General features: G+C 34.7%; 2 protein-coding genes across 3 annotated transcripts; both read right to left on the bottom strand.

Moving 5' to 3' along the window:
• Nucleotides 1–4,718: 4,718 nt before the first annotated feature.
• On the bottom strand, nucleotides 4,719–8,172 carry LOC130558278 (uncharacterized). Of its 2 annotated transcripts, XM_057340617.1 has the most exons (3): nucleotides 7,882–8,172; nucleotides 7,601–7,731; nucleotides 4,719–6,621 (listed from the first exon to the last, which is right to left on the bottom strand). In XM_057340617.1, exon 3 carries the CDS (start codon nucleotides 6,579–6,581, stop codon nucleotides 4,908–4,910), a length of 1,674 nt encoding a protein of 557 aa, XP_057196600.1. In that variant the 5' UTR covers nucleotides 6,582–6,621; nucleotides 7,601–7,731; nucleotides 7,882–8,172; the 3' UTR covers nucleotides 4,719–4,907. The 2 variants fall into 2 exon arrangements, with proteins under 2 accessions (XP_057196600.1, XP_057196599.1); XM_057340616.1 differs by having other exon boundaries at nucleotides 7,601–8,172.
• A 758-nt stretch (nucleotides 8,173–8,930) lies between these two features.
• On the bottom strand, nucleotides 8,931–14,785 carry LOC130558308 (uncharacterized). Its single transcript, XM_057340658.1, has 2 exons — nucleotides 13,465–14,785; nucleotides 8,931–12,783 (listed from the first exon to the last, which is right to left on the bottom strand). Exon 2 carries the CDS (start codon nucleotides 12,756–12,758, stop codon nucleotides 11,445–11,447), a length of 1,314 nt encoding a protein of 437 aa, XP_057196641.1. The 5' UTR covers nucleotides 12,759–12,783; nucleotides 13,465–14,785; the 3' UTR covers nucleotides 8,931–11,444.
• Nucleotides 14,786–14,810: the final 25 nt, after the last annotated feature.

Here is a 14,810-nt window from a genome sequence, read left to right as displayed (position 1 = left end):
AGACATCATGGTAATAGTTGTTGTCAAGGTCCAGAAAAGTACTAAAGATATTGTTAAATTGGTCCATCCGCTCAGTGGCTCGACTGAATTTTTTTGAAGCAACGAGAATGCTTTATTTACATTTACATTTATGCATTTGGCAGACGCTTTTATCTAAAGCGACTTACATTGCATTGTATTATACATTTTATACTTTATGTGCGAAAAACAAACCAAAATAACACAATTTTGATTTTGAGATGAACTTTTCCTTTAATATTGGTGATAGAACTCTCACATTCACACACACACAGACAAACTTTTTTCAGACGTGTTTCAAGCCCTTACACACCAGAAGGAATATATGAAGATATAGGATTAAATAACATTCTCAAATTAACCTTGATTTATTTATTGTTCAATTTATGACCTTGCAATTGTGTTCAAAATATGATACAAATGTAGTTGCTTTTATTTACCACAAAATCATATAAATAATAATGTTGTGCTTTATCAAAGCACAAGTAATCACACATAACCTTTATTGTAAAGTCCTGATGTACAGGTGTGTTTGAAGAGAGACACATCATGTAAATCCAGTTGTTTACTCTAGATGGCGTGTTCTTAACAGTCTCTAAGAACATGCAGTAGTACACTAAACTCTGAAATGTGGCGGTCAGTTGTTAACTGTATATTCATTATACAGTGTTATGTAAGAAATAATCATCTGGTGTGAAGAGAGTGTGATTAATAATCATGCAAATGTGATTACCTGTCTGCACCTTAATCCCTGAAATTTTAACATTATAGTGTTAGAGATTAATAGATTGATGGAATGGAACTGTTCTAGTCAAAACTCTCCACCTGTCCATGCAGCATCTGCAGTCAGATGTTTAGTGTAGTGTGGCACAATTGAGCACTCGATGAGGATCTAAGAAAGGCATCTGAAATTGGATGTCGTCTGGTATGTGTTCTATCCATATTGATGAGTTGCACCTGATGTAAGCAGCTGATGCGAGCCTGGCTAACATGGCCTGCCAGAACTAACGCTATTATAATGTATAACAATTAAATGCTAGAACAAAAATATCATTTTATTAATGAAATCATTTTATTTTAGAGCGAATGTTGTATAACAAGCACATTAGAACTCAATCAGACCTATAATTTATAAGTTTTGAGGTTAAGGCAATCAAAATCCTTAAGAGCAAGACAGGCATATATGGCAATATACCTTGCAGTGGAAATAAAATATTATACAGAGAATAATACATGTCTGCATGCAGTGTGGTGGCCAGTACAATGTATTACAATTTTACTTGCAACAAAGAAAATTAGACAGTATAAAAAATAGGATGATTCATATACCGTGAAATAAAGAATGTAGAATAGTTTACACAAATATGTGTCGTTATGTGTCCATCTCAATGGAACTATACAGAGACCTTTCAACCATATACTGTAATAGGATAACAGGATAGTTTTATCTTTATATATATATTTTTTTAGCCCTCATTAACTTTATTTGGTTTCCCATGGTTCTACAGTGAGAGTGTCCTACCATTGAATCACTTTTGGATAGTGCTTTACAAAGCCTTGTACATTGTACTAAGCAAATACAAGCAGTTAGCTTTTGTCTATCTTTGAAATATTCAGCTCAATTCCGTTTTTACTGCAATTCTTAAACACCTTCAAACGAGCTAGATTTTCTAGTCGTCCTGGAGTGATGTTAAGAATTACTACAAGTTGCCTAAACTGACAGGTATGAGTATTATAGCCCATCTCTTTGATGTGAATCTCGAGGTATTTCATGACCAAACTACGAATGGACCTAGTCAGTGGACAGCCCTCTTGTAACTCTCTGTAGTCATCAGTAGTGCTGTTGTCATCTGAAGTGACTTTAGGGAGAATGCTTCTAAAATCCTCAGCCAATCCTAAAGCCCCAAGAATTCTGAAATCACCCTGTGGTCCATGTTTCTTTTCTTGGGTTACCTTCCAAATGTCGCACAGGTATGACAGGATCTTTTTTAGGAAGGTCCGTCTGATTCTTACCGGGTTTGCTAAGGATACAATGTAACTCCATTACACAAAACATTTTCAAGATATTTTTTTAACTGGTGTAACAGGGTGGGTTAGATTGTTCTGTAAATGTTCATGGCCCATATGATCATTACACGGTGCTTTCAGGTATTATTAACTTAATTCTAATGATGTCTAAAGTCAAAATAAAACTTTAACATAGTATTTTTTGGGTTCCTAACAGGTGATTCGTTATTTGACCTGGGCAAGTTCTTTGTGTTTGTATTCTTTGTGCCCAGCCTGTGACTTCTGCCTTTGTTGTGTTCTTGTTGATCGTGCTAACTGCATGTAGCTGGCTGCCTGTGGTTAATTCTATGTATTTCTGTTGTGTTACTCTTATTGGTTTATGTTAATGTAGATGCCCACTCTGGATCTGACATTTGTATCTGCCTTTTTGGCAAATACATGCAAATGGTGCATGTAATCTAGTTTTTTTATAATATGATGTCTGTTTAATCCTACTGGTTACACGTGACCTTTGTCAACATATACAGTATTATGTTTAATTTTAAAAATTTGTTATTTGAATATTGTTTGTTTTTATTTTTTATTTTGTTCAAAATATTGTGTCATTGCTCATTTCTCAGGTGATGGATTTGATAAAGGTATTTATTATTTTTACTGCATTTTGTAAGGCAAATTTATTGAAGAACAACTTAAGTGTTGTATTGTGATGCTTGCAATCCTCAGGTTCCTAATGTTAATTGTGAAGTAGAAAAGAATTGCGTTACATGAGTACGTTGAAGTGGAATTTACAGTACAGACCCGTAGACCAATTATGATGAATGAAGACAAGGAGTCAGGAATGAAGTTAATTGAAGAAAAATTTACTGTAGAAAATTTTTAGTTTTGCCAGCAGAAGGAGTTCACATTCAACACAATAGTTATTATAGTCTAATAGAGTTTATGTCATTACTTGAAGTTTTATGATTTTTATTGGTTAAACCAAAGATAATTTTGATAATAGCCTATCTACACATCCAGTTCACAGCAAAAGTCCTAGGCACAACATGTCATGGTTAGCCTATCTCTACATCTGGTCTTCTTAATATGGTCATTCCGCCACCAATAACTTACTTCTGTAACTGGGAATCACGCATACAGCTTCCTCAAAGCTCAGAGCTTAACCAAAACCTTTTCTAAAACATAGTGATATGATGTATATTCTCACAGAAGCACAGTATTATTCTCATATTGGAGACAAAGAGTCAATCCCTAAACTGAAAGCTAAAACACAAGACGGATGCTAAAACCACTGTTAATCGCATATATAATTACTTACTCAGATCACAATAATTATTGGACAGAAAAATATGAATTGAATCTCCATAATATTAAAATGATTATTATTTTGGGAAACAATTGCTGATTAATAATTGATTAGTAATTTTGTCAGAGCCACACAAAAGGATATGTTCGAAGCTATGTGGAGCCACGGCACCCACCCCTTCAACATACACAAAAAATAAGGCTAAAAGAAGAAAAAAAAACAATGCACAAAAGAGGTTAACAGGTCTTTCTAAATAACTCATATTAATGCAAAGAAGAACTGTAGTAACCATTTAAACATGTACTTTGCCCCCTTACATGTTTTTACAACTGTAAAAAGAATCCTTAGAAAAGCATTGTCATATTTTGTGACGTATTATTTTCTATAGCAGAATAGCTGCAGAATTGGTTTGCATTGACATTGACAATAGTAACACAACTGACAAGGTCCTAAACTTATAGACACCTAATTTAACTGTTTGTAATGTAAAATAAATATGTTAGTTTATATATTATTCTGTTATGTGAATTGTAACAACTTATATGAATGTATGATTTATACAGGTGTATTTAGGTAGCATTTATATGTTCACGTTGTAGACAGAAGACTGTGCCATCAAGCGGAGCCTGACCACCACGGGGAAACTAGTCCAACTAATCCAACCGGTCACTCCACCCTTTTAAATAAAACACTGCACACATTTAAAAACAGTTAACAGATATTGGTATTCATACCAATAGTCAGTTACAATGTGGCCGTTCTGTTAATATAAAAGATATAACCTGACATGCTATCACACAGTAAGCAAAACAAGTGTTAGATAATTTTTTTAATCAGTATACTAAACAGTTTTGTAAGTCAAACTGACGTAAGTCTCTTTATTGTGCTGTGATAACCAAATACTGTAAGTGACACACACACTCACATGCAGTTTGTTATTAGTTATCAGAACAGAAAGTACAGGTGTACAGCTGTAAAAAAAAATGATAAAGGTTATATTAAACAACATTTCAGCATTGCAAATTAGAAGAGCCATGTTTTTACAATATTTTACAACTAGGCAATAAACTAAAGAAAACAAATCCAATCACAACTCAATCACAATATGCCATAAATTCAAATATTACCTAAACACATAGGGCCTGAAATGTATTTTTTCACCCATCATTCAATTTGGCTACTAAATTTTTTAAGTTACCTGATTTTCAGAACTTCTACCAAAAATAAATACAACATAATATTATAAAATACAAAATACATACAGCTCCAGTAAAAAAGAGACCACTCCAAAATTATTTTTGGTTTTTTAATAAATGTACTGTGTTATATTTAATTTTAAATTGCTCAACTTATTTGGATGAATGTAAGTAGTGTGAAGATATTTAAAAATTAAGTAAATTGAAATGACTTATAAAGACAATTTCATAAAAACTTAAGGCACAAAAAATGTTTTACAGTGTGTGTATTTTCAGACTCGGTTCTATGGGGTTGCTTCAGGGTGCTAAGAACTCCCAAAAAATGTAAATGCACCTTTAGATTAAGCTATTAACAGTTAGAAAATATATACAGCACAAACATTTTAGTGAGCACCATCACTATTTTCGCCCTCAGTGATTTGGTTTTGGACGCTGGGTATTTTGATGCTTTTTTGTCGCCAAACACGACCAACTTTTGGTAAAAGAGAAATCCCAGATGCTGACCGAAATTCTCGAATCTTTTGTTTTAAGGTGAGATATTGATGAGCTTGCATGTAGACAGTAATGCATTTCCTATGATGACACACATCAACAACAGATTTCTTCAAAACATCCTTTAAGGTCCTGGCTAGGTGTTTCAGAGACAATGTAAGGAGAGTTGGTGTGAGAGGACAGCCCTCTCTAAGCAGTCTATATCCGTCAGTGCTTGGAAGCATTTTTTCCACAATCCTGAAGTCATGTGGGGGTGAAGGATGAATCTGCTTCACTGATGAGAATGCCTGTTTTAAAAAGTTTCCTTTGATTTTTTGCGGTTTTTCACAAAAGCTAATAACAACAAAGTGTTCATAATCAATTTCAATAGTTTTTGTTTTGAAAGATGGCTGAAGGAATGTTTCCAGTCGCCTAGTAAATATTGTGGCAAGTATCATGTACTCTATTCTAAAGACATGCCATCCGTTATTTTCTAAACTGTCAGTGAAACCTACTGGCATGCCTTCTCTGGTCATTTTGTTGAAAATGGCTTTAAGTTCTTTTGCTTTTTGCCCTTTGTTACTCTTGAAATTTTCAAGTTTCTCGCTAAGTGGTGTTTCATATTCTACAAGAGACATTAAAGCTTTCAAAACTTCTGCTTCACAAATTTCACCTGCTTTTCGTTCTAAAGGCCTTTTCATCCTAGAACTTTTTTGCCTGATCCCTTGAAAAATTGGTTTAGTGCAGTGTGGTTTTGGCAAACGCATACTCAAAACTACAGGGTGGTGATCTGAAATATAACCAGTTTTACATGTGTATATTTCACAACTCTGAACAAACTGCACAGTATTACGTGGCATAAGGATCATGTCTAGCCTTGATGCACTTTTGTGAGTTCTTTTTTTTCTTGGACGATCTTTTGACTGTTTCACTGGTTTGGTCTTTTGGATTTTCTTTTTCTTGAGTGCCATTTCCTTGTTGGATGATTTCCATGGATACCTAGTAAATGAATCACACGTGTAAGGATGTAAACATCCCCAGACGTCTATAAGCATTAAAGAAGATATGAATTCTTCAAGATAAGGTCTGAGTGGTTCTGTATGTCCGGTTTGGTACTCTCTGTCAAGATCTGTGTTTACAATTGTATTGAAATCCCCTGCAACTATCAATATACCTTGGGCAATCTGACAAAGATATTCAGATAGACGCTGTAGGACTTTGTGTTCTTTTACATGATTGTATACGTTAACCAGAGTGAAGCACTTCCCAAGTAATTTGCAGATAAGTACAATGTAGCTACCAGTCGGGTCCATGTCAGAATTTATGAGCTCAAATGATAAATTATCCTTTATCAGTATTGCAACACCTTTGCTACGTGGATGGTGAACACTAAAAAATGATTCCCAACCTGAAATTTTGTCAACACAGTCAACATTATTGACACCAATATGTGTCTCCTGAATAAATGCAACAGATGATTGAAGTTTCGTTAGTGTTTCTAGAATCTTTTTACGTTTCTCAGGAACTTCAGCCGTTTCTCTAACTCCACAAGTGTTCCATGTGACAAGTTTTAAAGATGTGGCCATGGTCTCAATGTAGAATCACGATCTTGGGGTAAAATACAGCCTATAAAAAACAGGGCATAGTCTTATGATTTAACTCCACACAAATACAAGCCAGTAGAGAAACATACTACAAAACAAACACAAAATTGTATTATATAAATGTGACCACTCAACCAGTCATAAGTAGCCGGGTATATTTGTAGCAATAGCCAACAATACAGTGTATGGGTCAAAATTATTGATTTTTCTTTTATGCCAAAAATCCTTAGGATATTAATTAAAGATCATTGATCATATTAACTAAACATACCTACTCAAGTTTAGTATCTTTGTAAAGCTTTGAATTTTCCCTTTGGGTTCATCTACTCTCCACAACGTCATTAAGCGGTAAGCCAATAGAGAGTGTTAAAACAAACCTGTTTCTTCTTAGCAACAGCCTGCTACAGCGCCTCTGATGGACAACTTTAAAGACAATTTTCTCAAAATTGGGATTTTTTTGCTCCCTCAGATTCCAGATTTTCAAATAGTTGTATCCAAATATTTTCCTATCCTAACAAACCATACATCAACGGAAAGCTTATTTGTTCAGCTTTCAGATGATGTATAAATTTCAAAATAATTGCTTCATTTAATGGAACAATACTTAATAAATTCTAAATACAGTATATACAACTTTATAATGTTTCAATCTTCATTTAAAAACGCTCTGTCATTTTTTACTGATCACCTTTATAACAACTGACATGTATGGTGAGCATTGAGTATCTGCATTATCCTGCTTTCCTTTTACAGACCTTTGATGCTGACAATAAACAGTTGTGATCATGTGAAATGTTTACTTGAGCTTTCTCCGCTTGCATTTACGGTATACTTTATAAGCAATTAAACTTTTCAAACTCAAAAGTAAGTTTTTAACACTATACACTGTCCATTAACATTATATGTTAACTGATCTGATAACTATTGTATGCTAATAGCTTTTTCTAACCAGTTCTTCTTTTTACAAAGGCTCTTTCTAAAAACATCTCTACATTGCTTACCTTTAGTGCACAGATGTTCTTATAATGCTCAGGTGTTTAATCCTCTCATCCATCAGTTTTCTACTACTAACCCACTGACTTGAGTTATTGTGTGAGACGAAAGCGGTGTTGTGCCAGCTGAAACCTGAGTGCTGATAACAGTATAGGATAAGTGTAAAAAACAAGTTGGTATAGCGTCAATAATGCACAATATGCCTATAGTAGGTCGCAGTAAGTGTATACTATAGAGTGAAAAGAAAGAGCAACACATTTTGCATATTTTGCATATTTTGTTTACATACGTCTTTTGCTTATGCTGCTCATTCGGTGAAATCAAAACTTAAAGATGAGAAGGTGGGGAAAAGCTTTGAACGTCACAAATATGTGATGTGTCGCCCAAATAGCTTGTGACCCATCAGAAGCAACTTTTATTAAATATTATGTCCAACAATCTGCTGCCGTCATCTTCAACCTGATATTCTGGTTTAAGTATTATATAAATGACTCATCTTTCAGTCACATGTTTTCCATTGTAAATCTGACTATTTACTCTCGTTACATCAATGTGTTACGTCATATGTTTTGTTATGCAAATGGATTGCAAGTTAATCAAGGTTTTAAACTAGTTTCAAAAACCTATGTAGTAATACAGAAAAACTTTCAGATTTAATAAGTAGTCTAATATTTATGTAATCATAACAAAAAAAACCAAGTAGAAATCAAAATGTAAATCTTATTTTAACAAATATTTTTGTATTATACACAAGAGCTCCAAAAAGCACATACAGTACATGTGCATCCATTATCGTTTTGTGCATCTTCTAAACCATTTTCTCTCATTCATTTAAGATAGATAGATCTTACTTCCTAGAGTTTTTATTTATTGATTGATTATTTATTTATTTTTGTTTTTACTTTGTGCTGTCAATCTTGTAAAAATTTTTTGGCAATGTATTGTTTTTTTGTTGAAATATGTTAAAGGGACAGTTCACCCAAAAATCTAAATTCTCTCATCATTTACTCACCCTCAGGTTGTTTCAAACCTTTATAAATGTATTTGTTCCGATGAAAACAGAGAAAGATATTTGGAAGAATGTTAGCAATTTTCAGTTCTGGGACATCATCCACTATTATAGTAGGAAAAAAATATTGCATTGTTTTTGGTACTGTTGATCACAAAATTTGATATTTTGAAGAATTTATGAAAACAAACAGTTCTGGGACACCTTTGACTATACCATTTAATTTTTCCTACTGTGGTAGTCATTGATGTCCCTGAACTGAAAATTACTAACATTCTTCCAAATATCTTTCTCTGTGTTCGTCAGAACAAAGTAATTTATACAGTTGTGAAATTACATGAGGGTGAGTAAATGATGACAGAATTTTCATTTTGGGGTGAACTATCCCAAGTTTAAGCGATTCAACGCTTTTATCATCTCTGCATCCGGCTGTGGATCTGTTGATGGGTTGGTGTGCTGCCGGTGGTGCATGGCACTTGGATTTTTGTGGACTTGTGTGACAATAAACTTTTCTGTACCCCTCACTTGAGTCTGTCTCTTTGTCTGCCATGACACATTCCTGCTGCCATTGCCAGACAAAAACACTGACGACAGCTGTAGTTAAACACAATAAAACGAGCGAACTGAACCGAATCATCAAAAGTGCTCGCATTTCACTTCATAAGATTAAAAAAAAACTACTTTGGTGTAGAATATGATTTGGGTATGTGTCAAAAACTATCTCACATATGCCCACCTAATCAAAAACTGGGGAACAAGTTAGGTTATTTTTCACATAGCGTTAACTTTTGAACGCATAGGGTATGCTAGCTAACTTTGTTAGATATACAACTAGCAATTAACTATCGGCCAGAAACTAAACATAAAGGAAACTGTTTGTCATCTCTTTAGTTGTCACAAGTGCATTAGTTTAAAGGGAGAGGGAACAGTGAGAAGGCTCATGTTATGTGTCAGGTTTGTGTTCAAGTAAATGCATTTACTAACGTTTGCCAAGTTTTGCCACTGCATCTATAGATGTATATGCTCTCAGTTTCTCTTTACTATACACGCTTGGTTTCTCTGTCTAGTAGGTGTAGATGTCAGGCCACTTAACTGGAGGTAATCCTGTCAGTTCGTCCATCCGTTGAGTGAGCGTGTAGGCTACAGGTCGGCCAGGTTCCTTGCGTTAAAGTTTACTTTTTCAAAAACAATCGCGTTCCTAGACAGTGAGTGATCTTGTTTCTTGTTCTCTGATGAGTTCACCTATACGGTCTTTCCCACATCTGGGAGAATTATGGTGTGAAGAAGCCCCAAAGTAGCTTACCACCCGGACTGATGCATGCTCAGAGTGAAGCATAGGGGTGGATCAGTGATGGTTTGGGCTGCAATATCATGGCATTCCCTAGTCCCAATATATGTGCTAGATGGGCACATCACTGCCAAGGACTACCAAACCATTCTGGAGGACCATGGGTACTCAATGGTTTACACATTGTAGCCTGAAGGTGGTGCAGTGTATCAGGATGATAATGGTTTGATGAACATGAAAGTGAAGTTAAACATCTACCATGGCCTGCAGAGTCACCAGATCTGAATATTATTGAGGGTCTACGTTTTGTTCCTGCTGAAGTAAATAAAATAAAAAATCTTGCCAATCAGAGGCCCCTAAACAGGTGGGGCCCCTAGGCTGCAGCCACGTCTGTGCGTTAATCCGTGCCTGCCTGTCGGTCATAATATGCTACCGCCACAAAAGACACATGGGGTCTGTTTTTTTGGGGGGGACAGCCTCCCTTGCTGATGAGACTTCTGAAGACTTCAAAGATTTCTACGAGGTGGATGCTGTAGTGTACAGAGATGCGAGTGAAGAACAGAAGACAAAAGGGAAAGGGATCACAGAATTAAATAAAGAGTTTATTGAATAAACATCATTGTGTTTCAATGCTCAGACTTCATCTGACTAGAAGCAGACAGATGTTATTGTACCAAGCAGACAGTATACTGCCCTGTAAAAACCTTGAGGCAATTCCTTTTCTGCACTTTTGAAAACATCAAAGTAAAACAACAGTGAAATTAATTGAGATTAAACAACAGCAATAAACAGGATTAAACAGCAATAAAAGTACATTAGCATATAAAATAATAAATAAGAAAATATTGAAATACAACACAGGTGTATGTCAAAATTTCTATCACCTCTAAGATAACACAAACGCGCATACACTGCAAAATCCCTGGTGTTAAATTAATTAAAACCGCTCAGTTTTTTAAATGGGAACATAAACACCGACCGGTTTTAATTTAACACCCACAGTGTTAATGTAACACCAGGAATTTTGCAGTTGCTTTCAAGAAATTCAGATCCAAAAGTTCTTCTTGAACATTCAATGATCTCACTCATATCAATCCAGTGAAAAAATGTGTTTACATAACACATACTGGCATAACTGACTTTACAGGTGTGGAAACCTGTTTATCTTGTGCATGTTTTTTGAAGGGCCAGGTACATGCACAAACTATATTTTAACAAAATATGCTTCATCAAAATGGCATGATGGTGGAATAGGTCAAGACAAACATACTTCTGAAATTGTCAGTTTGATCCCAGAGTCACTCTCGAAGTTCTGTATTACATCATTAATTATTTTGGGATCTTTGTGCAGGACAAGTTGTCTTTCGAGGGAGACATGAGCTCTGTATTGCAAGTTTTTCTTATTTATTTGAACCTCCAGATATTTCAGGATCAAATTCAGAATGGAGCTTTTGAGTGGACAGCCTTCTTGTAATTCTCTGAGGTCATCTGAAGAGGTGTCTTTAGGGAGAATAATGTCTAAAATACTAAAGTCCTCGGTCAGATCTCCAGCCCCTTAAACCAAACCTTCAAGAACAGTGAAATCTCTTGGATGTATACATTTATTAGTCTCACATGCTTTGAGCAGGTATGAGAGGCTTTTCTTTAAAAAGGCCCATTTGATTTCTTTTGGTTTTACTGCAAACCCAATGCAGCAAGTGTCATTCATGTTATTATTTTCTTTGTTCTTCTTTTCTTTTTTTCCCATTGCCTTCACTAGCGTATTGAGACGTTTGGCAAGAATCATGGTGAATATCAAGTAATCCACATTGAAACATTTTCTTCCATTTGATGCAGAGATAGAAGAAACGAATTCTTTGGGTAACTGTTTTTGTTTCATCCATAGATTGAAGTACATTTTCAAGATCTCTGTCAATGGACAACAAAGGTTTTTATATGTTTGCACACGTATACCATCAGGACTCTTTTGTCCAGAGTCAGTCAAAGATTTGATTACACTCAGGATTTCTGCACCATTAATCTTTCCTGCTCTTCTGTCTTGTTCTACATGGTATTTATGGTCAACCAACCACGAAGCAACATTAGGTACTTTATGGCAAAATTGTTCTCTAATTTTGAGACTTAATATTAAAAGTAAATGATCTGAAATATTTGTCTTTGTACTAGTGCTCTTCCTGTCAACACCAGGCCTTTCAGGTTTGTCAATTTTAAGATCATTTATTTGTTCCAAATAGTCCTCACACAACAGAAACATATCTAACCTAGAGTAACTTTCTTTCTGAGAATATGTGAATGATCTTTTTCTTGGATGAACGTATCCCCAAGTATCCCTAAGCCTTAGATTGTCATTAAAATTTCTAAATATGCCCTCCAGCGGTGTATGGCATTTATTTTTAGCTAACGATTTTCGATCAAAGGTAAGGTCCAGAACTGTATTGAAATCACCTCCAACCACAAGCACGCCCTCAGCTGTGTCCCTCAAGTAGTCCTTCAGTCGGTTCAGGATATCCATGTCACCTTTGTGATTGTATATATTAACAAGAGTGAACAATGCATTATAGAGATAACAAAAGAGTACAAGATATCCTCCACTATAATCCTCATCGTGACATATGTACTGAAATTCTGCATCATCTTTAATCAAAACTGCGACTCCTTTGCTTTTGGAATTATAAACTGTGTAGTAACATTTCCAGCCTTTAATATTTTCTAATGCATTATTATCTTCAGGTCCAATTTTTGTCTCTTGAATAAAGAAGATTTTTGCTCCATACTTCTCTGCGAAAGTGTTGATAGATTGATTTAATGTTTTTCGTCCACAAACATTCCATGAGATAAAGCAAAGTGTCTGTGATTCAGATGATGCCATTACTGTATTCTGATGTGGGTCTTCTCTGGAGAAATGGAAAATATTGTGATATTTAAATAAATACAACGAAATTAAAATAACATAAAATGCTGTTTTGAAAACGAATAATACATCCCAATGTCCTGCTAGGGGCTACCACAATATAAATAGTTACAATGGTCATCCATATTAAACCCAGATAAAAAACTGTATACATTAACAATTAGAAAGCTAAATGTCGCAAGGATTCAATTCAATTTTAAGACACTGAGTGGCATTCGTTCAAAAAATAAAAATGTGACTTTATGAAGATTATTGTATCCATTAAATGCATAAAAATATTTATTCCAGTAAGTTTTATAAAGATCTAACAATAAAAAAATACGTCAACAGCATTTATTAATCTTACTTCATGTTAATTTCAGCATTTACTAATATATGTTAAAATTCCAAAGTTGTATCTGTTAACATTAGTTTATATGACAATTTACACCAAAATATTTACATGATCTGTCTGATACTTGCATTTATAGTTCAGAACTCTGCGTGATACAACAACAAACCTTTTAAAACATTTCAAACTCAAAAGTAAGTTTTTAACACTACACTGTCCATTAACATTACATTACATGTTAACTGATCTGATCGCTATTGTATGCTATAGCTTTTTCTAACCAGTTTTTTTTTTTACAAAGGCTCTTTCTAAAAACATCTCTACATTGCTTACCTTTAGTGCACAGATGTTCATATAATGCTCAGGTGTTTAATAGTCTCATCCATCAGTTTTCTACGACTAACCCACTGACTTGAGTTATTGTGTGAGACGAAAGCGGTGTTGTGCCAGCTGAAACCTGAGTGCTGATAACAGTATAGGTGTAAGAAACAAGTTGGTATAGCGTCAATAATGCACAATATGCCTATAGTAGGTCGCAGTAAGTGTATACTATAGAGTGAAAAGAAAGAGCAACATATTTTGCATATTTTGTTTACATACGTCTTTTGCTTATGCTGCTCATTCGGTGAAATCAAAACTTAAAGATGAGAAGGTGGGGAAAAGCTTTGAACGTCACAAATATGTGATGTGTCGCCCAAATAGCTTGTGACCCATCAGAAGCAACTTTTATTAAATATTGTGTCCAACAATCTGCTGCTGTCATCTTCAACCTGATATTCTGGTTTAAGTATTATATAAATGACTCATCTTTCAGTCACATGTTTTCCATTGTAAATCTGACTATTTACTCTCGTTACATCAATGCGTTACGTCATATGTTTTGTTATGCAAATGGTCTGCAAGTCAATCAAGGTTTTAAACCAGTTTCAAAAACCTATGTAGTAATACAGAAAAACTTTCAGATTTAATAGGTAGCCTAATATTTATGTAATCAAAACAACAACAAAAAAACAAGTAGAAATCAAAATGTAAATCTTATTTGAACAAATATCTATTTCTATCTGTTGTATGTATAAAGCTACTGAATGATTATTCTGTGTGAGATGACGATGGTGGTATTAGTGCTGGAGGAGGTGGAACAGGAGATGTTATAGCCGTAAACGAGTCGCTTTATTAGATTGCGCTCATCGATTCTCGTTGGCGGACTGCTGACTGATTTCCAGACGGGGACAGAGATCGATGCTCCGGGGTTTAATCTTGCGTGAATGGAGTTATTTATTGTATTAACCATCCTAAATGTACAACGTGACTATATCGCCCCCGTGAGGTCGGAAACAGACATTACATTTCATGCATAGCATGCTTGCACTAGAGATTGTCTTTTGTATAGGCTATTTGTTTGATCATTGCTTCTGCATGTGTTTATATATATAATATCGTTGATGTACGTATATTTCAATGTAAATGTGTTGTCAAATAATGACATTGTTGTATGATTTTATTTGTTTGATACAGTCAAAATGTCAGGATCTTTGAACTGGGACATTCTGACTCATTCTGAAGTTAAGAAAGTGACGATTTTTGCTCGGGTTACTTTTATTTTAGATAGTAGTTTGCCAAACATTCTTGGACTGTGCCACATTTATTTGTAGTAAATCTTCAGTAGTAAGTGTACTATT

This window comes from Triplophysa rosa, linkage group LG8 (genome assembly GCF_024868665.1).
Source record: "Triplophysa rosa linkage group LG8, Trosa_1v2, whole genome shotgun sequence".
Lineage (NCBI taxonomy): Eukaryota > Metazoa > Chordata > Actinopteri > Cypriniformes > Nemacheilidae > Triplophysa > Triplophysa rosa.
This window is presented reverse-complemented; position numbering and strand designations above follow the sequence as displayed.

Bases quoted from the DNA above. Each gene is read 5' to 3' on its own strand.
- LOC130558278 (XM_057340616.1), bottom strand. From the start codon at position 6,581: ATGGCCACATCTTTAAAACTTGTCACATGGAACACTTGTGGAGTTAGA.
- LOC130558308 (XM_057340658.1), bottom strand. From the start codon at position 12,758: ATGGCATCATCTGAATCACAGACACTTTGCTTTATCTCATGGAATGTT.